Source organism: Larimichthys crocea, chromosome XIX (assembly GCF_000972845.2).
Source record: "Larimichthys crocea isolate SSNF chromosome XIX, L_crocea_2.0, whole genome shotgun sequence".
Classification (NCBI taxonomy): Eukaryota; Metazoa; Chordata; class Actinopteri; family Sciaenidae; genus Larimichthys; species Larimichthys crocea.
The window spans coordinates 8,403,020-8,428,956 of record NC_040029.1 but is presented as its reverse complement, the minus strand read 5'-3'; the positions used below and the strand labels follow the sequence as shown (position 1 = coordinate 8,428,956).

Genomic DNA, 25,937 nt, shown 5'->3' with positions numbered 1-25,937 from the left:
GAGGAACATCGACTTCGAGCACTTGGGATCAGGAATCAGAACTAAACCGGGTTCTGGTTCCTGACTGCTCAGTACTTAAATATCGCTAAGATCATGGACAAATGATGCTGCTGTCAGTGTTTATGTAACGTTACATAAACGGCTAATAAAAATGCAATAACACAGAGAACAATTTCACTTATTTCTGCAGAAAGAATGTGAATCTTTTCATGTCTTGGCCCAAATAATGTCAAGTAGTAAGTATCAATAAAATCTGAATAGCACACTCTTCAGCGGAGGACACAGGTCTGAATTAATTCTGCAGACTCTGTCGTGTGGAAGACAAACAGAATTAAAATCTCTCCTCTCTGTTTCCCCTTTTTTTAAATTCTTGGATTTGATCTGACAAAGGCCGACTGAAGATTTCATCCTCTGTTCAAGGCTGCGAGATGACGGCGGGTTTAGAGCAGACAAGGCTCTTGAACGGTTACATCTGTCTGGTGCTTTAACCATTTCTCGTCGATGCCTTGAAGAGCACTGTTGTGGCTGATCAAACTTTGAACAAGTTCCATCAAACTTAAGGCCACCAAAAAGTTTCACAACCAGGATTATATCTGTAACCTTCCCTGATTTGTCTCTTTTAGCTGTAGATTGAGTAACCGTCTTTGTTTTCCAGGACAAACCTCACACGGTGGTGTACACTGAAGTCGACAACGTGAAGTCCAAAGAAGAGACCTGTGCTGACGACCTTTCGTGAAGGTAAGGCATTTAAGTGATTTTAAATCAAAGTGTGGAGGAATTTAAAATCTATGTAAAGATCCAAAAACAGCAGTTTGTTTGTAGTTTAACAGCTTACAGTGAATTTATGAGATCAATGTGATCTAAACGTTCATAAACTGGTCAAGATTTCTTACAAAATATATGAAATATGTTGGAAAATATTTGCTGAAAACACGTGAAGCGACTTTGGACGATATATGGAGTTAGAGGTTAAACAGTTTTTCAGTCTCAGGATTTTGTGGGCGGTCCTTAAAGCGTGGCTCGATGACACGCTGAGGCCACCCTGAGCTGAGAGACAGGTGAATTCATCTCAGCTCAGAGTGTTTCAAAGTTACTCATGTTACTTGCTGAACTTATCTGACACGTTTCAGTCACTGGCTGCTTGTAAAAGTTGTTTTTATCCATCTGTGGTCATCACGAGCTTCAATTTTCCATCTACCAAAGTTTTTTTTTTCTTTTCTTTTTCATCTCTTTCAACCTTCCCAAGGCTGGTCCTTGATTTGTGTGTGGATGGAGTGAGTGAGAAGCTTTTTAATGAGATAAACACTTCAGTTATAGATTCTGTACAGAGACAAATCTATAATGTTTAATACCAAGGTCAGAGTTATTGTTTCTCTCTCTCTGCTTATGCACTCGGCCACAATAGGTGCATTATTTCCGCAATGAAAAGTTTCCCATCAGGCCCTGCGGCTGAATGTGTCGATACCTCAATCTGACCCGGATAAGTGCTGCTCTTAGTCTGTTTTGTTTGACATTGAGTTGAAAATATGATTTTATGATTGTGAAATATTAGTCTCACATCCAGAATGTGACATCTTCAGCTTTTGCCTGAAAAGAATTCGACTACCACTGCAAGTAACGATTATATTTCATTAAAGTGATCATTTTCTCAGTTATTGCGCCCATTCGGTGTGGAAAAAACGGTGAAAGATGTTGAGCACCGTTCGTTAAAGCCCAAAGATAATCGGCTTACATCGCAGAGGAGAAAATATTCACATTGGAGAAGCTGAAATCAGAGAATTTTGTCTTAAAAAATGAACTTATCGATGAATTATTGCAGCTCTGTCGGTGTTCTGCCACCACAGGAGTACTGTGTGTCTTAAAAACACGCGTATGTTGTCTGTCAAACTGAAAGAAGAAACGTAATGGACGTCTTATCAGTGCAGAGTGACGGTATGTGCTGCTACATACATCCATACGTGTGTGTGTGTGTGTGTGTGCAGACTGCTGACAGCACAGTGATGGGATGATAATGTATGTTCTCGACAGACAGACAGAATGATGGACACGGCTGTTTCTCGCTCTTATCCTGATCATCTGTCCAGTTCGACTGACTGAGCAGTGAGGCTCTGCAGGCCAAGTCAACCTGAATACACGCCTGACACACGCCTGTGGAGGCGAGGAAAGTGGACCAGACACTGAAAACGCTGATCATCTAGTTGGAAACTGTCAGAATTTATTTGATAGAGTCGAAGGTGTCGAGGATTCAGTGGCATCTCGCGGTGAACGCCTCCATCTCGATGGTGGAAGCGGCGTCTGTAGAAAGAGTTGTCTTGTTGTCTTCAATCTGACTCTTCTCATTACACTTTGGTCCTGGATCAAGTCGAGCTGAGTCTAATGCCGCCTCCTCCTCCTCCTCCTGTCATGTCACTGCTTTTATCTCGTCACCCGAAGCAACCTCTCCATCTTATTGTCCCGCGGCTGCTATCTGCCTCTTTGTCGCTCTGATGAGGGTCAGCGGGTCAGCCCGGGAGGCCTCGTCATTAGCCGGCGAGCGTGCACGTACATGTGAAGTGTGTACATGTGTACACAAGATAATAAGGTCCTTTAATGATGGCTGGGAGGAGAGGGAGAGTAAAGGAACAAAGCCTTTAAATTCAAAATATATGGCTGTGAGATTAAATTCAGTAGGAAACGCAACAAAGATACAGAGACAGCGTGGCTTTGTTCTCATGCGCTCTCAAGGTTGTGCTGATAAACCTCTTAGTTTGGAGAAGATTGTTGGTAACCCTTCAACAAGTGCTTTGAGTTTCCTAAATATGATCACAACACAACATCCAGACGAGATTAAAACTCCAACCAAACACATTTACTAGCAGTAAGAAGCGATAAAAGTGGAAATAATACTTATGTTGTATAAATGTAGATATTTATAGTTTGGGATTTTTTTCCTGACACATGGACGAACACTGCCAGGCTTTTCCTCCGTTCTGCTGCCTTCCATGCTGACCTGTTGCTTTATCTGCGTCCGCCCGACAATGGGCACCAATGGGAAACTGCTGATGGTGTAAACAAACAGCATCCAGATCAGTCCACCACCCCCACGTCAGCGCCGTGCACCACCCCCACGTCACCGCTCATCCTCGGTGTGCTGCGTTCAAACCTGTTTATTTATATGAACTTAAAACTGATGTTAAAGTTCGAAGACGGTGTGTGTGTGTGTGTGTGTGCTAAACAGCCGCCCTGTTATTGTGGAATGAAACTCTCGCTGTGTGTGTGTGTGTGTGTGTGTGTTCATTGTGCTGCTGGTAATGAGAGCCACTTGGCGTGTGCTGCTACCGTCTCTGCGGCTGTTTGTTTAGGTGCTGGTGTTCTGTGTGTGTGTGTGTGTGTTTACATACATGTGTACACGCATGTGTTTAGACGCCATTATTTGTTCAGCTTGGCCCGATTTCTCAAGGTTGCCTCATCGCAGCCAGGAGACAGTATAATAGTGTGTGTTTGCCTGGGAATAGAATCTAGAGTAAACACACACACACGTCCATCTCATTCCCAGGTGGAGGCACATGAATGAATGAATGAACGGACGGACAGTCATATTGACAAGCTCACCATTGCTGTGTCGATGTGAACTATGGTTAGAAGATGGAGTGGTTACACACTGCGTCAGCTAGAAATCCACTAATGAGAGTTTAAAAAATATTTGAACCTGCTGATTACTGACATTTTATTTAAGGAAACTTCTCGTTTAACTCACGATGAGTTGATTTCTAGAATAATGACACCATCCATGTTCAGATTAGGGTGTAAACGTTGATACCTTCGCTGGTCGACACCAGAAATATTCGTCTGATAAAATAATTACAATATTTTCTGAATGTACACACTAATGCCCGTGCTAGTTGTGCCACATTTCATCTTTGTTTTTAGTCTGATTTGAGATTCTTCCTTCACATGATCAGTCAGAGATTAAACTATCAGGAATATACGGGAGCCCCAAGCGGTCATACGTTTGATTTCCTCTGTTTTTTCCAGATCTCCAGTTATTTATGTCATGCCAAAATAAATGTTTTCCAAAGATAACGGGATCATTTTCTCCAGAAACTTTGTTTTCCTGAGATAACATAATCCGAGAAAACAAAAGGATTGTCTAGTTTTCTCGAGAAAATGATCCTGGTATCTTTGAAATTAACTTGTTATCACAAGAAAACTGAGGAAATAAAATGTATGACCTCGTTCATGAGTCACTTAAAATACATCTGCCTCACTCGCTCCTGACTGCCAGGTGATGTTTAATTAGCTGCTACCTTAGCTGCTCTCTGACTTCATATAATTGCCGTCAGGTTGTCTATTTTTTTTTAATCCAGCCAGCAGTGTGAAAAAAAAAGTAATAACTATAAAGGCAGACTGATTTCTTTCATCGTCTAATAACTTGAACGACGTCCTTATTTTACCAGAATCTTTCACAGCGTTCGAGCAGGATGACACTGAAATGTTGAGGATACGCCGCGGTAACTAACTTCAAGAGTAACTAAAACTGTTTGCGTTGACTCACGAGTCAAAGAATGCTAAATACTTCTGTCCTGAAACCACATTTAGGAAGACTTTAACATTAAATATGTCGGGTCAAGACAAACACGATCTCTAATGATGACGATATTACCTCCGTCTTTGTAAAACTATTTAAAAGCGAGCGAACGACATGAACCAGACATGAGTTTTAAGGTTACACCCAATGCTAGATAGTGTCTTTGTTGATCTCGAGTGAGATTTAAAGAATTAAGTGTTTCTTAGTTACCCATCACATAGTATTGGATCCATCAGAGTCTAACAGCGTCAACAGTGGACAGAGAGAGAGACATGATGATCTCTCTCTGTAAAGAAAGGGATAAAGGGTCTTTTCTCCTTTCCACATGCCAGGCAACTCCCAGCGGCCTCTTTGTTGACACAGCCGCCACAATGGGAACTAAAGGCCTCCCAATGCCTCCCATTATGAGCCTAACCCTGGGCCCGGTCGCTGCGCTGCAGGGTTATCCAGCGTGGACCAGCCGCCGTTGGCCAAAGCCCCCTTGAATATTAGGCTGGATATATAAGACTACCCCCGCCCCCCCGCCCCCCGCCGCATTGTTCAGCGTTATTCTGCTCCCACAATGGGACATCATACTTTGGAAGTAATTTTCAAAAAGGGGAAGCCAATCAAAAATAATGGCACTTATTGTTTCTCTTTTAACACACACTGCTGAGTGGCCTGCCCCTCCCTCTGTCTGCCTGTGTAGCCCTAAACCCCGGGTTCATTCACGGCTATTATACGGACAAATTAAATAAAACCCAGTATGGGTCGGAGGGGAGCGGAGAGCCACGCCGGCCCTGTGTCGGAAAGAGTCGAGGGGTGGATAGGAGGAGAGATGTACACAGGCCCGGGTTCAGTTAGGGCTTCAGTGTGGGATCTACCGCTTCCTCCCATGGAGAGACGGACGCCTGGTTAAAGGAGGGAAGGTACGTGACTGCTTATGAAAGAGGGGAGGGTCCTGTGAGGGCTGAAGGTGTGTTACAGGTGGTCCACCGGCTGATGATCGGCTGTTTCTTTGGGTCGTCTTGTGAGTGAAATCGGCCTTGACTATCGACACGGCTGCTTTTTTTAAAAAACTTTGCATGTCACTGGAATAATAATCTACAGACGGCTGAGGAAGTAAATGAGGTTTTGTGCAGCAGGAAGGATTTTTGTTGTCGTTGCAACCTGTCGGGTTTATCATGTGACCTGATCTAGATGTCTAGAGTTTCGACTGAGGTCGTCAATTTTAAACTTTGATACAACACTCGTATTAAAACAATGATACTCGATACCACGGCAAGAAGAAAAATAATCAACAATTTAGACATATTCTTTGTTTTAAATTTAATTAAACAACCTGCACGCAGTGAATGACTGAGTGGGTTTATATTTTATTTCTCATCTGTTTACACACAAACTACTTTAACCTGCTCACACACCTGCATGCCCCGCCTCTTCCTGTCTCTCTCTTTGTATCAGACAGTGACAGACAGCTGTATCTTTAGCTGCAGGTGTGTGGACGAGGCTTGTCCAGGTGTGTTCACTGTGACCGCATCTACCGGCCACTACATTAGCTCCACTTGTATAATCTAATGTGATCCAACAACAACACTTATGAAGCTCATAATGTTTCAGTGTTTTTTAATTATTATTTATACTATTTTTATTTTGTTCTTCAAAGGTAGAGTATCATTTAACACTCCTGTTGTATAGATGTTTAAAATTCTGACATCAGGACAGGCTGAATAAATAAATATATATATATAAATAAATGAGCAGATACAGATGAGAACAGAGAGGAAGGTGAAGTGAAGAAAAGGTTGTGGAGGAGGCGAGGAAAGGGCAGGTGGAGCAGAGCTGCTCTTTGGGGTCTTTGAAAGCAGCAGGTCCTGGCTGGGAGCTTGACCCCATTTAGGATGAGCGAGAGACATTGAGACGAACTGTGAGAGAGAGAGAGACTCCTCAGCGCTGCACTTAAAGGCCCTCCCTCCGCGGGAAGTCCTCATTCTTCGCAGAGCCTCCGTCACCCCCTCCCTTCTCACCAACAGCAGAGAAGACGGAGGAAAAGCCTCGTTCAGAGACAGAGGACCTCCGTCCACCTCTGGGGGGTCCTGATATCTGAAGGAGACAAATGTCAGTGAGAGGGAGAGGTTCAGTGTCTTTTCTCTGAGTTTTACTTGGATATTAATTAATAATGTAGCTGCTGTTAGCTGATGATAGCTCAGTGAAACGGTGATGGAAGAACTCTGAAATCAAACTTTTGGTTGATTTCTGTTTAAACTTCTCTTTGTAAACCTGTGTGTTTGTGTGTGTTTGTGTGTAACAGGATGAAAGCTGTTTCCTGGCAATGATAAGTAGCAACAAACACACGTTTCATAATGAAGCCACTGCTTTGTAAAGTGGGGGGTTGGGTGGGATTAGCAGTTTGTGACCACTGACACACACAGTCAGCTGTTTTCTCTGCAGTGTGCAAAATTGGCAGATTTGTAGGGGTGTGTGTTTGGTGTGTGTTTGGTGTGTGTTTGGTGTGTAGGTGTTCATGCTCCCAGCAGACAAACGTTAATAAGCAACTTTCATCAATCAAGATCTTTTCTCTTCTTAGCGTCCCGCGTTAATGTCCTCTTCTGTCATTACGTCCATAGAGGCTGCTCAGCTCAGTTACATTGCCTAGCTCCGGTTCTGGCACGACACCGGCTCTACTACCTGTTCAGCAATCCCTGAAAACCTCCAGTGATACAAACACTAACGGCAGCTACAGTTGGCAGCAGTTTACTTAGCGGCCTGTCACGAATGACGGAGACACCAAGTCAGTGTAACATCAACAGGAGTTCACTTCTGTACCTGCGTGCGTGCGTGCGTGCGTGCGTGCGTGCGTGTGTGTGTGTGTGTGCGTGCATTGGCGGGGTCTGCCTCTCCTCTCTCAGAGGAAGTATCATTGCTGATAATCCTCTTCATGGTCGACTAATCTGTTTTCGCCAGGGTCATTCCTCCCTCCCTCCGCTCTCTACCTCAGCTCCTTTTCTTCTTCCTCCTCCTCAGCAGGGTCTCTCTCTCTCTCTTTACCTTATCAAAGGTCACTTCTTCATTCCTTTTCCTCCTCCTCTCTATATTTCCCTTTCAGAGCGCTAATCTCATTGCGCAGAGTATCAAAGCCTTCTTGTTTATCCCCGTCCATTTGAAAATCAAACTAATAATCAGAGATTAGGGATCATCGACCCTTTCCTCTACATCCCCTCTGATAATTTGACAGGGTGGAGTTCTCTTTTTTATTCGAGAGGGCTCCAGATTGATATCAATATGTTAATCACTTTAAAAATTGATCAATAATTATGCAGAAACCGACAATATCTGTCCACATATTGAGCGATCAGCTCACTCCTCCTTCCTCCGTCGTTCCTTTTGTGTCCTTCTATCCAATCGTCTCCATCTCCATCGCTTCACCCCTTCAGCTTACCTTCTGCTCCCATCACAACCAGATTTCTTCACACACACACACACACACACACACACACACACACGGTCTAATCATATTTCTTCCTATCTAGAAGCAATCAGTGATAGTGTCGGCTGCTCCCGAGCATCTTGACAATACTGGCAGAGAAGGGGGCTGCGCACGCTCTAATTAAATTAAATAACGTGTGTGCGTGTTGGGGAGGGGGTATACATGATGACGCCGTAGCATCAACACGGCTTGACCAGCCTGTAACACACGGATGTGGAAAAGTCAGGAAGTTGATCATCGCTCAGTCGTCTTCATCGATACTGTACGGCTCTGACAGCCCTTAGATTTAGTTCAGTGAGTGTGCAAAGTGACGGCGGTATGATTAGAGCAACAAAAAGTCAAATAAACTATAGTTAATATATTGTTTATATTGTTTGTTACCTTTTATATCTACAGATGCTGTGGGTCCTTTTATACAGAGGCCTCCATGGTCAAACCAAAGCCTGCTCTCTCCTCTGGATCAGCACGTTAACCGTAGTTTCTCCTTCACAGGAGGAAATCCTGCAGATTATTTCTTTAAGTTAACTGCACATCTGTTAGCGGGTCAACTTTCTGGTAGCGACAGCAGACTACAACTTTGCACTGCCAAATATTGTTTGATTATTAATACAGCGGTTGGAGCTTGGCCTAGTCCAGCTCCACCTCCAGGTCCAGATCTCACCCCAGGACTGACAGAGGCCGGTTTCATGACTAGTAGAGGTTAGGAACCCGCCACACATCAGTACTGCGTTCTTGTGAAAGGACTAGTCATCAAACTGCACGTGGAGGTGGTGCTGCACTGACTGATTATAATGTTCTGTCCCACTCATTATTACCTAACCCAATACACAAACACAAACAATGCACCACGCATCTGTGCGTGTCAATCAGCGTCCTGTCGCCAAGGCTGTTGCTAGCCTGAGTCATAGACACTAAGGTCAGCTGTCGCACTAAAGAGAGACAGTCCCACACCTATACCCTACCACTACACTCTCAATGACCATGAAACATACGGACACGCTCTCTGCACGGTCACACACCGCAGGCCTTGTTTACACCGCGAGCCCGATACTGAACTTTCCATTTTTCCAGCTCAGAAACTGAATTCTGCGAGTGCGTCTGTGTATCTGTGTGTGAAGTGATAGAATAAGTGGTCTCGAAGCTCCAGCGTGAGCGCAGACCTCTCCTCCGCCTGAAGCCCGGGCTGTCTGGCAGACAGGCAGAACCCATTAGCACGGCTCTGTTAGCGATCGTCTTGTAAACCGAGGCCCCGGGCATTCATTAGGCATCAATCAAAGGACGAGGTGCGATGATTAAATGATGAGTGCAAATGCTTAACAGTGTTCGGTACACCAGGCCACTTTACTCTGACACTTGAAAATGGGGGAAAATGAATGGAAGAAAGATGTTAGCCTCCGTGTGGATGGCTGCAACTGGTTAATTTATTCATGGCAGTTATTAAAGAAAGTGAATTTCAAAACCTTCAAGTCAAAGCTTGATGATGCTGCTGGAGCAAAGGGAATTCATAATGTTCGCCTGGGCTCTCAGTAATCATCGTTAAATTACGCTCACGCACTTTGTTCCTGTTTCAAAGCTCACAAAGTCTCAGAACCGAGTTTGGGATCCGCGATGCACGAGGAACTTGAACAACGCTGAGGCGTCTTTACGTTTTCCTCACGTGGTTCATGTCGGATAAGATGAAGAGGCGACGTCTTTAAAGATTTATGAAATTAATATTATTACTACTTCATCCAGTTTAGGTTGTTCAACAAAAATGTAAATAATTTTTTGCTTCACAGTTCAATCTCAATCATGATTTTAACTTTCCATATTTAAAAGAACATGATCTAGTCCCTCGAAACGAATCATCAGTACGATGACGGCCAAGAGAAATAACATCTAGCGTCACTGTATGGAAACAGCTCTGTTGATTTAATTCGAATCAGGGTACAAAGATTTGTACATTAGCAGGAATGTAGCGCTCTGTTTATTTCATTCAATCAAAGGATTTTGTCCATAAATAATCAATAATCATGCAGCCCTACATCAGAATACATCCACAGGGTTTGTTTTGATTTATTTCTATTTAATAGTATCAGCTGAATTCAGGGGATCAACAGCCCCATAGCACCACGATCACTAATCACTCAAACTTTCCTTCATAAATATGGAGAAAATTAAAGAAGACGACAGTTAATTGATAAAAAACTATCCACATATGATCAGATAATACAATCTGAGTTATTAATTATTATTGTTATTATTCTGCTCTCACACATTTTATGCTGAAAAAAAGATTTTCAGTCAGATAATTTCTGTTTTCGTCGTCAACTGTTCGAACTGCAGCCGTATCAGACTTCAGAAAACACTTAACATGACACATGTCAGAGCTCGTAGTTACACAGATGGACTGTGTGTGTGTGTGTGTGTGTGTGTGTACGCTCCGGCTGAGCTCCAGTAGAGCTGACAGTTTGCTGTGACAGAGAGCCTTAAACAAACACACTGGACTCTGGGTCGACTGCTGCACACGAGAAATGCCTTTGATTCTATTAGACTGTGTATGTGTGTGTGTGTGTGTGTGTGTGTGTGTGTGTGAAGATGTGAGGAACATCTTCATGATTTATTCAAAAGTTAGAAAAAGAAACTTCATTTTAAAGCTGTGCCTGCGGTCTCACAGTTCTCTACGTTCACACAGTTCATGTCAACTCAGATAAAACTTTTATTAATTTATATCTTGTACAGCAGAATTACTACAGTTGATGGTTGAGGAGTGTGTACACCTAACGTGAGAGGAAACCGAGTGAACCCGGAGCATCACCAGTGTTTCCAGCACCGTCCTGCACACTGGTCCACTGTTACCAACAACGACGGGGATTGAACTCTCTGGGGATTTCCAGTTGGCTTACTGAACACTGCTGCCCCTAAAATATTTGATTCATTTATTTTAGGGTTTTTTTAAAGTATTTGCCATTTATTTTAATGGTTTGTCTCTTCTACATCATAGGTTTGTGGTTAAATGTGTGTCTGTTTAAATACAGAGAGGAAAGAACGAGGTCTGATCAACACAATGATTTCGTTTTTTTGTCCTGCTGATCAAAAATATTGTTTGTTGCAGATTTGGAAAGAAGATGGCGTCCACAGTGGAGCCAGGCAGACGGACAAACACAGGAGATGGACTACAGATCTCCTCTGTAAATCACATGTCCTTTGATATCCAATGAAATCACAATTCGTACACTTTAGTTTGTACTTCCTGCCGCGGTGCGCCAATTTCGGCGAGGTAGTGTTGTCTAAATTCGAGTTCGGCTGTTCTTTTTTTTTTAAACCACATTGCAATCGGGTGGAGCATTAGTACCAACGTACAAATACAGAACAAAAAGTACAATTTACATTTGTATTTTGAGGTGCCACTGCTTCAGCTCCAGCTGGCTTACAATGTAACGAAGCCAGAACAGCGTCCACTGTCCAGATACTCACAGTACACTGATGAAGTGAACGCACTTGACTCAAGATAGCGAATTGAGACACGGTCATAGTCTCTAAGCAGTGATGACACTGTTCTATCAGGCAGACAGCAGCTAAACATTCATCTAAATGAGGCATGTTGTAGCTGGATTTCAAGTAAATATGCAAAAGAAACACGAACCAACGCTTGTCGATTATTACATAGGTGGCGTCAATCGTACAGTCGGGTGTAACGCAGGAGAAAGAGTGCAACAAGATGTTTTCTTACACAAACGTCAGGATGGAAACTCACCGACTGACACTGAACAACAACAACCCACATTAAGCTCCATGCTCAAGTCTTCTTCTCCAGTAAACAGACACGAGCACAGAGAGCAAACAGTCTGCATGATGCTCAGCTGCAGCACATTCAACCGTGAAGGACAAAAAATAAATAAATACATTCATGTAATGAAAAAAGGTTTTTTCTGGATTTATTCATTCCTGCGTCTTCCAGCCTCAGAAGGACAGAGAGAGAAAAGGTTATTTCACATTAGCGAACACTAAATGAATAACTACCTCGCAGCTCCCACTGGGTGTAACGCTCCAGGTAACGTAGCATATTTATGTCACGTCATCCTAAATTTTGAGCAGCTTTTAAACACGGCAAACATAACTTTAGTCTTTGTTTCTCAGTTTAAAATAAACTTAAATTTTATCCATAAAAAGATGACTAAATATGTCATGCATATGTATTTCAGTCAGACTTTGTTTTGACTGTTTTAAATGTGTGAACTATTAAAATCAGAGCATCACTGGATGTTATTTGTCTGTTACTGCATTAATCATTTCATAATTGCACTTGTAAACACGCTTTAATTATGTCGTCCTCGTCCTGAATCGCTGCACGGCTGGTCTGGAACCGTCCAAACAAAAACCGCCGCGACAACAGATTGTGTGATTATGTTTGCAGTAAACTGCCTGGTGGTGAGAACACACTGAATTCAGCTCGTCTGAGAGGCCTTCATTACCTCGAGAGTAAGTCAGCGTGGCAAAAAGCATCACTCAGACACCGAGAGCTGATGATGGAGGAAGTCTCTCTCTTTCACTTTCAGCTTCTTGACGTGAAACCATCTAAAAAAAAAAACACGATCCTGATGAGCTGAGCGAGCTGAGGCCTCCAGAAAAGCACCTCAAACAGGAGTTAATTCAATAAAGCTGAACGTGGCAGAGCCTGCCGTGAAATCAATACACTACATTAGAAAATAAATCAAAGCGTTGTCGCTGACAAGATATCATTATTTGGTCAATTCACTGATTTGATTTCCGCCTCTGTATGTTCTGCCTTCAGAGACACAGACGGTCACAGTGTGTGCAAAACAGATCATACAAGCCTCTCAACAGCACTGCAGCCGACCCGGTACAAGGCAGCGAGCGAGAGGGGAGAATCCAGCCGCAGCGCGCAGCGTGCCAATGTAGTTTGAGAGGCGGCAGCACCTGACAGATGCCACTCGGGAGCAAAATCCCAACGAGGGCTGAAAAGATCCTTCACATGACGGGAAGCCAGCGGAGCAGGAGGAGAATATTAAATCACATGTTCATGGGTCGAGTGCCAAAACTGAGCAAGATGTACATTTCTGCAAAACGTGTGTGGACTTCTAAACATGAGTCGACAAACTACTCAGATGATCTGTTGAATGTTTGAATCGTTTCAGATGCTCAGATGTTTAAATCTCCTGCGTTTCATCGTCTTGTATGAGAGTAAATTAAATATTTCTGTTATTTAAATGTCTCCTTCAGCTCTGGGAATTATTGTTTGTGCTCACAAACAGTAAAGTACGGTTTGTTTGTTCTTAACTATTATTGGCAGTAATATTAAATTGTTCCTGCTCAATAAAATTATAGATTTTATTTGTATACTATTTATAATCTAAGTGATCCCCGGCCTGTTGCTGCTGCAGGCCTGACCGCATCCGTCTTTATTAATAAAATTGTGATATTTGTGAACAATTATCAGAGGTTTAGAGGAGTTTCTGTGCTCTGGGGTTAAATCTGTCCGTCTTTCTGTCCACACAGCTTTGGTGAAACAAACAAAAGGGGCGCTTTTGAATGGCACGTGCTCCGGGCGTCAGTCACCTGTTACCTAGCAACTGGCACAACAGAAAAGCACCTGTGGCTCTGAATAGGAGGCTGTGCGGCTCTTAGTTTGACAAAAAGAACAGGGACACGGTCCAAAATATGGACTTTTATTATTATTAGAATCTATAGGACACAGCGTGCTCAGAGTGTCACGCTCCAAATGATTCAGTCTCTGTCTTATGACATTTAATTTGATCAAACGTAGCCGAACTCGACAGTATTTGACATTATGTGGCTCTAAAATTGTTAAAATATCGTTTTGTAATTCACTTTAATATTTAAATTAGTATTTTTTTGTTTTTTATTTGCTGTTCAAGTTGAATTTTTCCTGTGAAATATTGAAGTGATGTGAAAACATTAGAGCGCTGAATTATGGGAATTAAACTGATTACATGTTGTGTGTGTTTTGGAGCCACACACACACACACACACACACACACACACACACACACACAAACAGATGACAGAGGGAGTAATTTTTAGGTCTCGCGCTCCGACGTCACCAGAACCTCGAGCCCCTGCATGCAAATCACGTCTGGGCTCGAGCCTCTCCATTGGCCGTCTCTCGCTCATTTAGCTGCTGTCAGAGCGCGCGGCCCGGGCACGCTCCGGTAACTTTTCCCGGTTCAGCTTCAACCAAAGTGAAGCTCAAAGTACCGGCTTCTATGACAGGAAGGAGGCAGGCAGGGGCCGCGCGGAGCAGCTTTACCTCTGAGTGGATTTGATCCGGCAGCGCACTCCTCTCTCTCTCTCTCCCCGGCTCTCTCTCTCCTCCTCGGGGGTTCGCGGCGCGCAGGCCGGCCTGAATGTTCCGGTGTGTTTAACGCAGAAGTGTGAATGTACAGCATCATGATGGAAACGGACTTACATTCCCCCGTGGTGCCCCAGACCAACCCATCCAACCCGGGGGGACACGCGGGAGGAGGAGGCGGGGGGGCCGCCGGTAAAGTCCCCCAGGACAGGATCAAGAGACCCATGAACGCCTTCATGGTGTGGTCCCGGGGCCAGCGCAGGAAAATGGCACAGGAGAACCCCAAGATGCACAACTCGGAGATCAGCAAGCGGCTGGGCGCGGAGTGGAAAGTGATGACCGAGGCGGAGAAGAGGCCGTTCATCGACGAGGCGAAGCGGCTCCGGGCCATGCACATGAAGGAACACCCGGACTACAAGTACCGGCCGCGGAGGAAGACCAAGACGCTGCTGAAGAAGGACAAGTACTCGCTGGCCGGCGGGCTCCTCGGCTCCTCGGCGGGTGTGGGCATGGGCGGCGGGCAGCGGCTGGAGAGTCCCGGAGGGGGCCACGCAGGGGCCAACGCGGGCTACGCCACGCACGTGAACGGCTGGGCCAACGGCACGTACTCGGGCCAGGTGGCGGCTGCGGCGGCGGCGGCTCACGCGATGATGCAGGAGGCGCAGCTGGCGTACACGCAACACCCGGGCACCGGAGCTCACCCACACCACCCGCATCCGCACCATCACCCGCATCACCACCCGCACAACCCGCAGCCCGTGCACAGGTACGACATGAGCGCCTTATCCTACAGCCCCATCTCAAACTCTCAGAGCTACATGAGCGCCTCGCCGCCGGGCTACGGCGGCATCACCGGCTACACGCACCAGCACCAGAGCTCCGGAGTGTCCCCGGTGTCCGGGGCGCTCGGGGGGACTCTGGGCTCCCTCGTGAAGTCTGAGCCGAGCGTGAGCCCGCCGGTATCCACCGCGCGCGCTCCGCCGCCGTGCCCCACGGGGGACCTGCGGGACATGATCAGCATGTACCTGCCGACCGGAGAGGTGGCGGGAGACGGCGGCGTTCACAGCAGACTGCACGTGCTGCACCCGCAGCACTACCAGAGCAGCGGGTCCTCTGCGGTGAACGGGACGGTTCCCCTCACGCATATTTAACGCGTGAGCGCCGGAGACACCAAATATTTAAAAACCAGAAGGTAGATGATGAGGTGTAAATTAGAGAGCCATAAAATGCAATCAAACTTTTTTTATTGTCGTTTTTTTTTTCTTTTTCTTTTTTTCTGATGGATTTCTGCTCTCTGGAACAAAAACACGCCAACACTTTGACATGATGAGGCTTTATCTGAATTTTTCCTGGACTTTTCTGTGGATTTTTAAACACCAGCTGTGTGTGACAGGGATCCTGTTTAAAGAAAAAGAAAAAAAAACATGATGATGATGATGGGGTCTAATAACTGGAGGGAGATGTGTTCAAAAAATTTAAAAAATTGATTTCCAGTTTTAATGCTTGTAAACATGTGAGTCAGTCGGTGTAACCTGAATTTGTTTCGTTGTTGTAAAATTGTAAATTGTGAATAAATAGGCCCAATGAAAACACAACTGTATATAATTTATATATATAAAAAAAAAATACACAACAACAACAAAAAAGAAAAGTCAAATTTTCGGGTTGAAAACGAGACAAATCTTTTTTTAATTTAATAAATTTGACATCTTTGTTTTTTGCGTGCAGAGATTTAAAACAGACTCATGTATTATTATTATTATTATTATTATTATTATTATTATTATTATTATTCCACCTCTGAAACTTTGTCTCTCTGCAGTGAACAAATAATTAAAACATTAAATCTCTTAAAAAAAAAAAGATTTCTTATTTTAGATTTAAGAATATTAAAAAATTAAACATTTAATAATCATATGTTATCTGTTAATTCATGCTGATATTAAGGTGACGAGAGAATACAGTGTTTTCATGGATTTTATTTGTATTGTGTCTTTAAATTTCATTAGATTTTTAAATTATTTCAGCTTCAAACACTTGTTGGTTTGAGTTTAAGTAAAAAAATATTAACGTCCTAATTATTATTTTCAGTGCTATATAAACCTAAAGCACATTTTCATGTTTATTATTATTATTATATTTTATTAATGCCAGAACATTCACATAACAGAAATGTTTATTTTATTTGATCAGTTTTTGTCTCATCAGCTCATCATAATTAACTTTGTTTTTTAAAATCCAAACGTCGTCTGAACTTTTCAGTCGACCAAAGCAAACTCTCCTTTTTTATTTTATTAGATTTTTGTGTCAGCCTGCCTCAGGGTCAGCACCTCGCTCATCTAGATCAAAAAGTAAATCTGACAACAAGAGTCTCCGCTGGTCAATCAACAAACTAATTCTTCAGCCGGCCTCAATTGGACCCACTTCAAATCCGCCTCCACTCGGGTCCCTCACATCTTACCCCCCCATCTGTGTGTGATTCTCCTGGCTGTTACATTATTTCCTTCTTTAAATGTGAGGGCTGAATTGCTGGAGGCCCCCGGTGCTGGTTGTGGTGGTGGAGGTGGAGAGGAGGGAGGAATGAATGAGCGAGGAGGAGGGAGACGGAGAGGAGAGGAGAGGGTTTTGTGTTGGAGGAGAATGGGGATTAGTCCTGGTGTAAACTGGGGGCAGCCCGGGGGTCACCCCCCAATAAAAAGACCAGCAAACAACACCCCGGGATTTATCAGACTAATTCCCACTCGGGTCTGGACTTAAAAACAAGATCATTTCTAATAAAGCTGTTTGGAGGGATTTATTAGACACTGAATGTTTCCTGACGTACTTTAAAAAAAAAAAAAACGTCAAATTTGGATTCATGAGAAGAAACTATATTTTTTATAGCTTTACTGCTTTATAACGTTAATTCAAATAAAACCACACAAACCTATAGAAATATGACGAGGATGAAATAATGCCTGTTTTTTCAAAAAATCACATATTTAACCACCTTTTTTTTTCTGTGTTTTATTATGACATGACTGATAATGAATAAATGTGAACTCTTACTTTCTCATTGTTTTGCATCACGTTAATATTTCGATACAACCAAAACCTGTCTGATCATTTAAAGAGAAACTTTAAAGAGCGTCAGGTGATATCTGTAAATGCTGCTCAGCGGCGATGAAAAGGGAATTTAAAAGATGAACATATTTTGTAAGCGAGCACAGAAATCATTTAATTATAGCTCGTTATAAGACGACAAACTCCAGTGAGACTTTTTCATCAATCACAACTAATAACCCTGACCTCCAAACCCTGAAAAAGAGCTGCAATAATTAGTTGTCAACTTTTTAATTCATCTGCAACTGTTTTGATAATTGATTAATAGTTTAGAGATATTTTTTGTAAAGAAAAAAATCTTAATTTTCTGATTTCAGCCTCTAAAATGTGAATATGTTCCGGTTCCTTCAGTCTTCTGTGACCGTGAACTGAAGATCTTTGGGTTGTGGATAAACTATAAATCGTTTTAAAATCGATCGATAATCAAAATAACTGTCCGGAGAAGAAATATTTACAAGATCTGAAGAGGACGACAGCGTGACACCTGTCCTCACTGAAGCTCAGGTAAGAACATCTCCACCTGTGTGAGGACAGAGTCAGTCTGCAGGTTCTTACAGGCCCGTGTGTCCCCTCATGCTTGGACATCTCTGCTCTGGCACTTCCCACTCCATAACCCCGTGTACCCTCCACCACCTCCTCCTCCTCCTCTCCCCATCTCCATCCCGCGTGCTCCTGGTGTCCTAAACGTGGCTAATCGGCATCAGTTTATCACGCCTCCGCATATTTCCCTCCCTCTCCTCCTATAAAAACCCTCACCTCCGACGTTGGACCCGGTTCTGTCATGGGAGATTACGGGGGACCGATTGCACAAGACTGAATGTGGCGCGAGGAGATTAGCCGGGACGCCATAGAAAATAGCAACGGGGCCAACGGATTCCTCGCGAGGGGGCCTTATCGTGCAATTACACGTTGACACGTTTTAACCATTTTTCAGCCTCTTAATCCGAGCCCCCCCCTCCTTCCCCTTCCCTTCCCCTCCTCCCCCCTTCCTCTCTCTCTCCAAAAGCAGACCTATCGGTGCTGAGGGAGGCTGACTCCGACTCCCGACTCCCTCCATCACTCTGCTGCAGTCTGAAAAGTCTGCCTCTGTTAATATTTCAAAAACAGTTTGTCTCTGTTTCAAACACTTCAAGACTTCACTGAGGGACGTCGACGGCTGAATTAATAAAGACAAAACCTAAATATAGGAAGACAGAAATTTAATGCACTAATAAACTTAGAAGCATCCTGTAACGATCACTGGCTCGTGTGGATTTAGTGGAAATCTACAATATTTTACAATAACATGGAGCTATTTTATGTTAAACCTCTTGTGTGATGACCTGTCTGTAATTTAGAGTGTGCAGTGTGTATATAGAGGTGTTTGGGACACTATTGGGCTGTATTTTTGTCAAAATACTGAGGTCAAACACTTGTTATTCTCATTTTATTTGATTTTATTTAGTTATTTTTGCTGCTTGCTTACGAGCCGGTCCTTCAGTTTGTCCCGAACAAACCAAAGTCAAAGTAAAATATATTCAGTCTCTCTGTGATTGTGGATAAATGTCAGGATTCAGACGAGCACGTGGACAGCTACTCAAGCAAATGACGAAGCAGTTTCTAAAAGCAGCCGGTAAAAGTCAGGCGTGACTTAGTTCTGCTTTAGTTGCAGCCGGTGTAAAAACTTCTCGTCACCAGGCATCAAACGGACCACGCGGTGTGTTGTTCCACCATGCTGCTCAATTCAATTAGGGGCCTTTCATGACAATCAATTAGGGAGTACCCCCTGGATCTCCCCGGGGGCCTATAATCATCACACACCGTCTGCTCAGAAGGGCACCGGGGAGCCCCGCCCCCACCAGTAACAAGGAACGCTCCGGTGCGACGTAACGGGGCCACGGGGAACCGCGAGGAGACGTCTGCGCTTCATTTCAAGGCGTTTTACTTCACATGATGTTCTTTTTGTCCTCGCTGCCTCGGTGTTAAATGTAGATTTTCCTCCTTTAAGCTTTGCCTCAGTTTCCTGCATAATAAAAAGGTTTTACTGCATGTTTGAGATCCTTCTTCCAGACATTAAAGCTTTGTTTCACTGTAGATAATAATGGAATATTTATTTATTTATGGATTCATTCAACACAAACAACATGGGAAATTCATTTGACTGTATTTAAGTCAATTTTAAGATGCTCATACTTCAAATGTTTACCTGCTGCTGCTTTATACGTTTTACTCCACTGCATTTATTTGGCAGCTTTAATTTGTAGATAAACATAGAAAACTGATGATCAGCTTCTAAATTACAGATTAAACACGTGTCAAGGAGCCTTTTAGCATAATAACTACTTTGTTTTGATTTAATTACATTAATGCTGATGTTCTTCTACTTAAGCGTAATTATGAATGCAGGACTTTAAATTGTAATTAAGTATTTTTATTTAACAATTTAGACACATTAATTAATTAAACTGTCCTCAGGCTGATGAGGAAGAGACACCTGAATCACGCTGTGGTGGTCACACCGTCTGTATGTGAGGGGTCAAAGGTCGTGGTTCCCTGCACGCCTTGCTTTTCTTGGACACAGTTTTACATTCAGGTCAAATAAAATCATTCTGCACGCGATAAGAACATATTCAACAGTGCACCAGACATTAGATCTAGCCCAGCAGCACTACGTCCTTTTAGTTTTTCGGCCGCAAGGCTTTTGTGTTTTTCTTTCAGCCAGCTCAATGATCAAAACTCAAGAGACTGAACATATATATAAAAATGTTTTTGAATTTTAGATCTTTAATGATGAGCAAGCCACAACCTCTGTGGCCAAAGAGCTAAAAACTGCGTCTCCATAAGTCCCCATGTTTCACAGCAGAAATAAACATGTTTACAGCCTGGTACAAAAAACTGTTTTGGTCTCTGTGGCTAATTTCCCCGTTCATGACAACTGTACTGAGGGTGAATTTATATACAACTCACCTGTTCAGGTTATATTAAGGCTTAAAGTTATGCGTGGACGCTTTGATTGACAGGTAGGTGTCGTTACAGGTGACGGCCAGCGCATATTTTCAGCTTCAAAACGGCATTTTGGAAACATATGGCTAACATCACTCAGGCTGTGCCCATTCTTTGTACTATACAGAGGATGAATGCCGTTCCCTCTATGTTAAAAAAAAAGAAAAAAAAAGGGACAGTTCCCCCAAAAAACAAAAGTTGTAGCAGTTTCACGTAGGATCTATTGACAGCGCACGATGTGAACATTAAAGCGGTCCTGTTCGACTGAGCTGCAACGACTCAGCACGAGCCTTTCTCGTCAAGGAGAGGGGAAATGATTGATTTTGGGGTGAAGTGCCTCTTTAAAGCACGCTTCAAGAATTACAATTTTCATCTACAACCTAACAAAGTCAAGCACAGGAGAGTTTTCCTGTCTCATGATGCTCTACATTCTGTCCTGATGGGAAGAAAACATTCAGACTTACTGAATCTCAAGTCAGTTCTACGTGGAAGACAACCCTGAACAGACTGAACAATGTTTCTACTTTTAAACCAATTATAAATGCAAGAGCAGGGGTGAGGTCCCCTCAAACAAATGAGCTCAGTCCTTTTCTTGGAGGGTTAAGGCTCTGAAGAAAGAAAGAGCAGAAGAAGAAATGGAACAGGAAACACTAACATGATTACGACTGCAGCTCGCGGCTCGGGTAATCACTGGAGTTAAAAGGTCTCCTGCTGGCCCAGAGGCCAAAATGCCGCTCGCTCCTTTCACCTCTGCAGAGGGGGAACTCTGTCATTTGCAAATTGCAGGTGAGATCTGGTTCGCGTCTGTCCAACCTCCCACCAGTCCGTCCGCCAAAAACACTGGTCAATTAGTGCCAATCATCAGCACTGCTGCCATAATTATTTAGTGGTGTTTGACACGAGGAGGCCTGTTTGTGTGTGTGTGTGTGTGTGTGTGTGTGTTTATATTTTACAGATCTGGGTTTTGAACAGCAAATGCAGAGTTCTGTTTTTACATTTTAAACGCTGAGAACTGAATCGTGTTGTTTAGAAAAACCTTCTTCTGAAAGATCACATCACATTTTGTCCTTTTTGTTTTGAGCTTACGTCGACGTGCTGTTTATTAACTACAAGTCTTGGTTCAGTTGAACCGACACTTTGGGTATTTGGGGTTGTGTTACCTGTGCACAGATCGAGATAAAGCAGTGAGAATACTTTTAATACAGCGTACACTTGATTTTGTTTTGAAGCAGGACTTTCTTTGAAAAATAGATTTTTGTGCCACAGAAGGACATCTGCTTCTCCAAACTCAGGGGCACGGTGACCGCCGTCCACTCCACGTGACACACTGACGACATGTGGACCAGCAGCTCATGTAACCACACTCTGAACAGGACAAAACAAGACTAACGTCAGTTCGAATTCATCGTTAAATATCGAAATATTTACCGCCGGTGACCGTACGGACTCGAGATTTTCAATTGGGCCATGAGGCTTTACTGTAAATATTCGTTTGGTGAAGCGCGTGTGTGTGTGCGTGCATGTGTGTGTGTGTTAGGGTGAAACAATATGCTAATCTCCGGCGTGGAGTCGAGGGATTTGCTGTAGAAAGGAGAGAAGGGAGCATGCTTGTTAGTGATAGCATGGCTGAAGATTCCTACACACACCCACCTCTCTGATCCACTTCCATAGGCTGTGTGTGTGTGTGTGTGTGTGTGTGTGTGTGTGTGTGTCTGAGTATGATCTGTCAGAATATATGGTTTCATCTATACATGCTTTTCCTGTTTCTGTGTCACTTGCGGATGTGGCATATTGATATGTGTGTGTTTGGTGTGTGTCTACAGTACACGTGTGTGTGTGTGTGTGTTTGGTGTGTGTCTACACGTGTGTGTGTGTGTGTGTGTGCATACAGGAGGATGATCTGTGTTGGCAGCCTGTAGTTGTGGACTCAGATTAAACATGGAGAGGGATTCAGTCTGAGGGTATTTACAGATTCTCATTATAGCCACACACACACACACACACACACACACACACACACACACACACACACACACACACACACACACACACACTCTAATCTTATCACCTATATAGCTTAATCTGTTTACTGTGATTAGACCAAATTTGAATGTAACACATCTTTTACTTCTTTTTTTTTAACCTGGTTGAAGTTGAACACTCGACTCGACAAAACAAACGTAGCAGGTGAAAAGTTGAAGGAGTTTTGTGCAGTGCATGCTGGGATACGTTCCCGTGGCCCCATGGCGCATGAAAACATTAAAATCAGTAAATAAACGAGTCGTATTAGCACAACACACTCCTCCGCCTTCCTGCAAACCTCGTCTAGCCTCTAATTTCAACACATGTACTGAGCGAACTCCGCGTGTGTCCCTCCTCATTTTTCTAATTAAATTAAATATTTAAATAATAATAATTCATTTCGCTCACTTACATTTGTAATTTCTCTCTGAAATGTGGAGTTCATATCTTCTTCTTCACCGGTGTTACCTTCAGAAATTCCTTGTCAACGACGACGCCTTTCAGTGTTGCAGACAGGTTAAATGCTGGAAAATTAATTACAGTGCTAATAACAATATGGTAAATGTACTCATATCTCATTCACACACCGATGGCAGGTCTTCAGGAGCAAGTTGGGGAACCGCCGATCATCTGATTAGTGGACGACCTGCTTTACGTTACTCGTTATCGTTACTCTCTGTAATTGGACCACTGGCTCCAGAATGGCGTTTGCAAATCAGCAACACCACGCAGCCAACTCCAGCTGGTTGGCCGCTGCCTTGCATCACTGCTTTGTGTCGGTATATAATTCATTGTTAGGATCATGGATCATGTATTTGCCAGATCAACCACCATGTTTCTATGGAAGCCCAGAATGGACAAACTAAACACCGGCTTTAGGGACTTTTTGTGCTAGATCGCACTACAGCAGCTCAGGAGGAAACTTTACACGGCGCTGCAGTTGTTTACACAAACTTTTTCTTGTTCCTCTTGAAGTAGTGACAACTTGGTCGGCGGAGAGGAGGAGAAGGAAGGAAGGGAGGAAGGAGGGAGCGATGCTGAGGGATGTGGAAGGATGAGAAAGAACAGAGGGAGGGTAGAGCGGTGCTGAAACACAACGGGAGCATCCATCCTTTAACCGGTGGGGAGTTATCGCCTGACGACAGAGCCTTTCCAAACGCTTTAAAAAGCACATTTGAAGATGTATTAGTGCATCCCTGAATCTACTTGCTGCCAATAGGGGGCTGTTCGCTGGGCTTTGTGCATGTCTCTGTGTATATATATGTGTGTGTGTGTGTGTGTGTGGTTGTGGGGTGTAGGGTGGGGTTTGTGTATCGTTCGTTTTTTTTTTTTTTTTTTGTAGCTCCCTCCAAATTCCCTTAGCGAGCGTTGCTAAGGTGCTTTAGGGATGGGATTAGCCGGAAGGCTCATCACACATCCCATAACAGAAAAAAAAAAAGTACGGTGAGAAACAGAGAGATAGTGAGGGAAGAATTAAGGGAAGAAAGAGGAAAGGAGGAAGGAAAGAAGGATGAAAAAGAAGGATGAAAGAAAGAAAGTAATTAAAGGAAGGAAGGACGCAAGAAAGAGGAGACGAGGACGGAAAGAGTGAAGTGAAGGAGAGAAGTGACACAACAGTGTGGTAGCAAGGAGGAAGGGGAGATGAAGGAGGTGAGGAAAGAGAAGGAGGGAACGGAGGAGGAGAGAGTAGGAAGAAAGAAGGAAGAGGAGGTGAGCTTGCTGACTGTTGCATCAGCCTGTACACCGAGGGCAATATGATGAGAATAAGCTGCGTGATGAAGCGTGGAGGCAGCTGTAGAAACGTGTCCAGGAAGCCACCTTGTCTCCTCGTCTGGCAGGTTCGCACGACACTGAAGATTAACGCTGCGCGGGCATATCGAACCGCTAATCTTTCGAGATCCCGGTTTATTTTCGGCGCCATGTTTCTGAGCCGCGCTTTCCTGGAGATCGGCTGCCAATCAAACGGCGTGGGCGGCGCCGTGACGTCTTTGTTTTTGTTAGCTGGCACTGCTCGTTCTAACCGGGCCTCTTAAATTAAAAAGATATGATGTGGAATAAAATGTCTAAAAACGCTGGACCTGCGTTCGATATTCGATCGGAACTCGGTGAATAAAACTTCTGCCTGAGTCAGGTCAGATAGATTTTCATGAGCACTCGTTAGCTACTTCAATTATCAGCTCCACAACGTGTCTAATTGATAATTGAAGTATCAGCTCCTCAGGTCACTGGTCTTTCTCCTCGAATCCTCGTGCCTACGTTACCCACGATGCATCTCGATCACAGGCACTTGCTGCTGACAGGTAACATCACATCTTTCTAACTGCGACAGATTTGTCTCACTTCCAGACTTCAACCAACGCGGACTCGAGTGACATCACCTGAGGACATTCACACTGCGCGGTCTGGAAACACTTTATACAACTTTCAACAACTTTTTTCATGACTGACGACTGAGTAAAATAACATATTAAGAACAGGAGCTATTAAAGCTTCAGATCAATCAGAGACAGACAGCAGGAGGGAATTATTCAGACGACGGTGTTGTAGAAATTAACTCTACATTTCTTTTTCGTCATCGTGCCTTGACCTTCGATCCTAGCTGATCAGTGCCGAAAACAACAACAACAACCACACGTGTTGTTCGGTTTAGTTCTGCGTTTTAAGATGTTTGATGATCTTGATCCTTCCCTAACATTAACCACATTAACTCTAAAAACCTTTAGACACTTAAAATTTGTAGTCCAACATCAGGAGCCACAGACGGAGGACAAACTGACATAACCATCGCTACATGCAGCATACAAAGGTGCATTAATAATTACCTTGTGAGGCTCAAAAAGCACCCATACTAATAAAAAGAGATCAGCGCTGAATAAAAAATAAGAGTCTGAATCATTATTTATCAGACAAAAGCATTTCATCTCTATTTAAAGCAAATTTAGATCTTTTATCAGGCTGTCTCAGGATAAACTGAATGGATGTTTTATCATTTTCCAGCCTGTTCTGTTGAGTACATGAGGAGTTGCATAAATGTACTCAGAGATAAAAAGTCTGGAGTGTACAAAATAACGTGCACAGACGAGGCTATCGCAGGTTGATTTTAACTTTTAAACAGCCGGAGAAATAACCGTGTGTGTTTGCGAGTGAAGCCGGGGGGATCAGGCTAATACCTGCTGCATAGGTGTGGTCTGTTAGATCTCCTGTTACCTGGCCCTCCACTGCAACCTGAGCCTCCTCTGTTTGGACAAATTGACACAGTGAACCGAGCTGACAGGCAGCCAGATTTCCCTCTCTGCCGATCTCCATCTCTCTTTTTTCTGTTTACCTATCACTCACTTTCTCTCCGTCTTAGTACGACGAACGCTGAACAGAACAGAAATTCTATCTCACGAAGAAAAAAAAATATTGTTCTAGACATTTTAAAACTTTGTTTTTTAATCCACAAATATAAAAATGTTTCTAATTATTTTTGTAATATTCTGTCA

The 25,937-nt window shown here is 43.5% G+C and overlaps 1 protein-coding gene and 2 long non-coding RNA genes across 4 annotated transcripts in view; 2 read left to right on the top strand and 1 right to left on the bottom strand.

The window, feature by feature from the left end:
- LOC113748308 (uncharacterized) overlaps positions 1-25,937 on the bottom strand; it is a 45,532-nt gene that overhangs the window by 2,896 nt on the left and 16,699 nt on the right. The gene's annotated exons all lie outside the window — the stretch shown is intronic.
- LOC104929114 (uncharacterized) lies at positions 574-13,163 on the top strand. 2 transcript variants are annotated; one of them, XR_003464262.1, is made up of 3 exons: positions 574-738; positions 11,128-11,203; positions 12,808-13,163. It is a non-coding gene; the product is annotated as an uncharacterized LOC104929114 (long non-coding RNA). The 2 variants fall into 2 exon arrangements; XR_797332.3 differs by lacking the exon at positions 574-738 and adding an exon at positions 5,243-5,475.
- Positions 14,059-15,769, top strand: sox1b (SRY-box transcription factor 1b). The gene has a single exon (XM_010743559.3). It carries the CDS (start codon positions 14,433-14,435, stop codon positions 15,495-15,497), a length of 1,065 nt encoding a protein of 354 aa, XP_010741861.1. The 5' UTR covers positions 14,059-14,432; the 3' UTR covers positions 15,498-15,769.